Source organism: Brassica oleracea, unplaced genomic scaffold (genome assembly GCF_000695525.1).
Source record: "Brassica oleracea var. oleracea cultivar TO1000 unplaced genomic scaffold, BOL UnpScaffold03652, whole genome shotgun sequence".
Taxonomy (NCBI): Eukaryota; Viridiplantae; Streptophyta; class Magnoliopsida; order Brassicales; family Brassicaceae; genus Brassica; species Brassica oleracea.
The window spans coordinates 1-1132 of NW_013620177.1; the positions used below are offsets into that span (position 1 = coordinate 1).

Below are 1132 nucleotides of genomic sequence, written 5' to 3' on the forward strand. Positions count from 1 at the left end.
ATAAAGGTTTGTTCATTCAACTTTCAAATAGTAAAACATACAAAAAGACAAAAAAACACACAAACATTAACCCCCCGGAAAACATGTTTCATTTCTTTTTCTCACATTCCATAGCACACACAAAATCAAGAGTTAATCTTCCTGCAATTCTTCCTGATCTCACCACTCGAACCTGTCAAGGGAGAGAGATTCCCCATCTTGATCATTGATTCTGCGAACTGCTCGAAGAACTCTTCCTGATCCTCTGCATATGTCTTCACAAGCTCGCTAGATTCCTCGTTGCTAGAGAATAAGACCTGGTCAGAATTCAAAAGTCCCATGTTCTCGATCAAGTTCTTGAAGTAGCTGTTATCAAACTTTCCGGCACTGTTGATGTCAAGCTCCGACAGGTTTTGGTCTCCACCTGATGGCGGACACCTCTGGCGCAAGTTAGTAGCATAGGACTGCTCTAAGGTTATGTCGGGACTTCCATTTCCGGACTGGTTGTAAAGTCTTTGTCTGAAACTCGTGCATCTTGAGAAGCCGATGGTGTGACTCCCTGAAAATAAGTAATAAATGTTTTAGATTTTAATGTTAACTTGAGAAGCACGTAAATTAAACATGACCATGTCTTTTCCTTGTGTGTAAAGTAAGCTTACCAGACAGGGCAACAAGGTCGGTGAGATCGAGACCTTGATTATTAAACCTCGAGAGAATTGTGCTGAAAGTGTTGTTGGGTGCAGGAATGTTGTTGTTTGAGCCACTCAAGCTTGCACTTCTCGAATCTCTTCTTCCCAAAGGAACCATCCAGCTTGGTCCACCAGTCTGCGCTCAAATCAAAACCAAATTAGAGCCTGACAACACAAGAAAGAAGTAAAGAGAGAAAAAACAAACCGACTTACAAGAACAGAGGAGTCCCTAGCAGCTAGGGTTAACAAGTCAGCACAAGAAACAGTTCCAGGGCATTCATTCTCCAATGCAGCTTTGATCTGGTCAACAACATCAAACCCGCGAGCCGAGTTGCTATTAGGGTTAGAGCCTTTCTCAGTAACTATACTTCCACTGCTGTCTAGAAGCAACGAGCCATCACAGCCCTACAACAGATACAATGATAATTTTTTACATTAATCGTTAGCTTGTCGAGCAAGTAACT

The 1132-nt window shown here is 42.1% G+C and overlaps 1 protein-coding gene across 1 annotated transcript; it reads right to left on the reverse strand.

Annotated features, from left to right (window-relative positions):
• Window positions 1-75: 75 nt before the first annotated feature.
• LOC106321889 (peroxidase 15) lies at window positions 76-1073 on the reverse strand (the record flags this gene model as incomplete). Its single annotated transcript, XM_013760110.1, has 3 exons — window positions 76-538; window positions 639-804; window positions 882-1073. Coding segments are annotated over 3 exons (771 nt in total), but the record flags the coding sequence as incomplete, so codon positions are not given.
• Window positions 1074-1132: the final 59 nt, after the last annotated feature.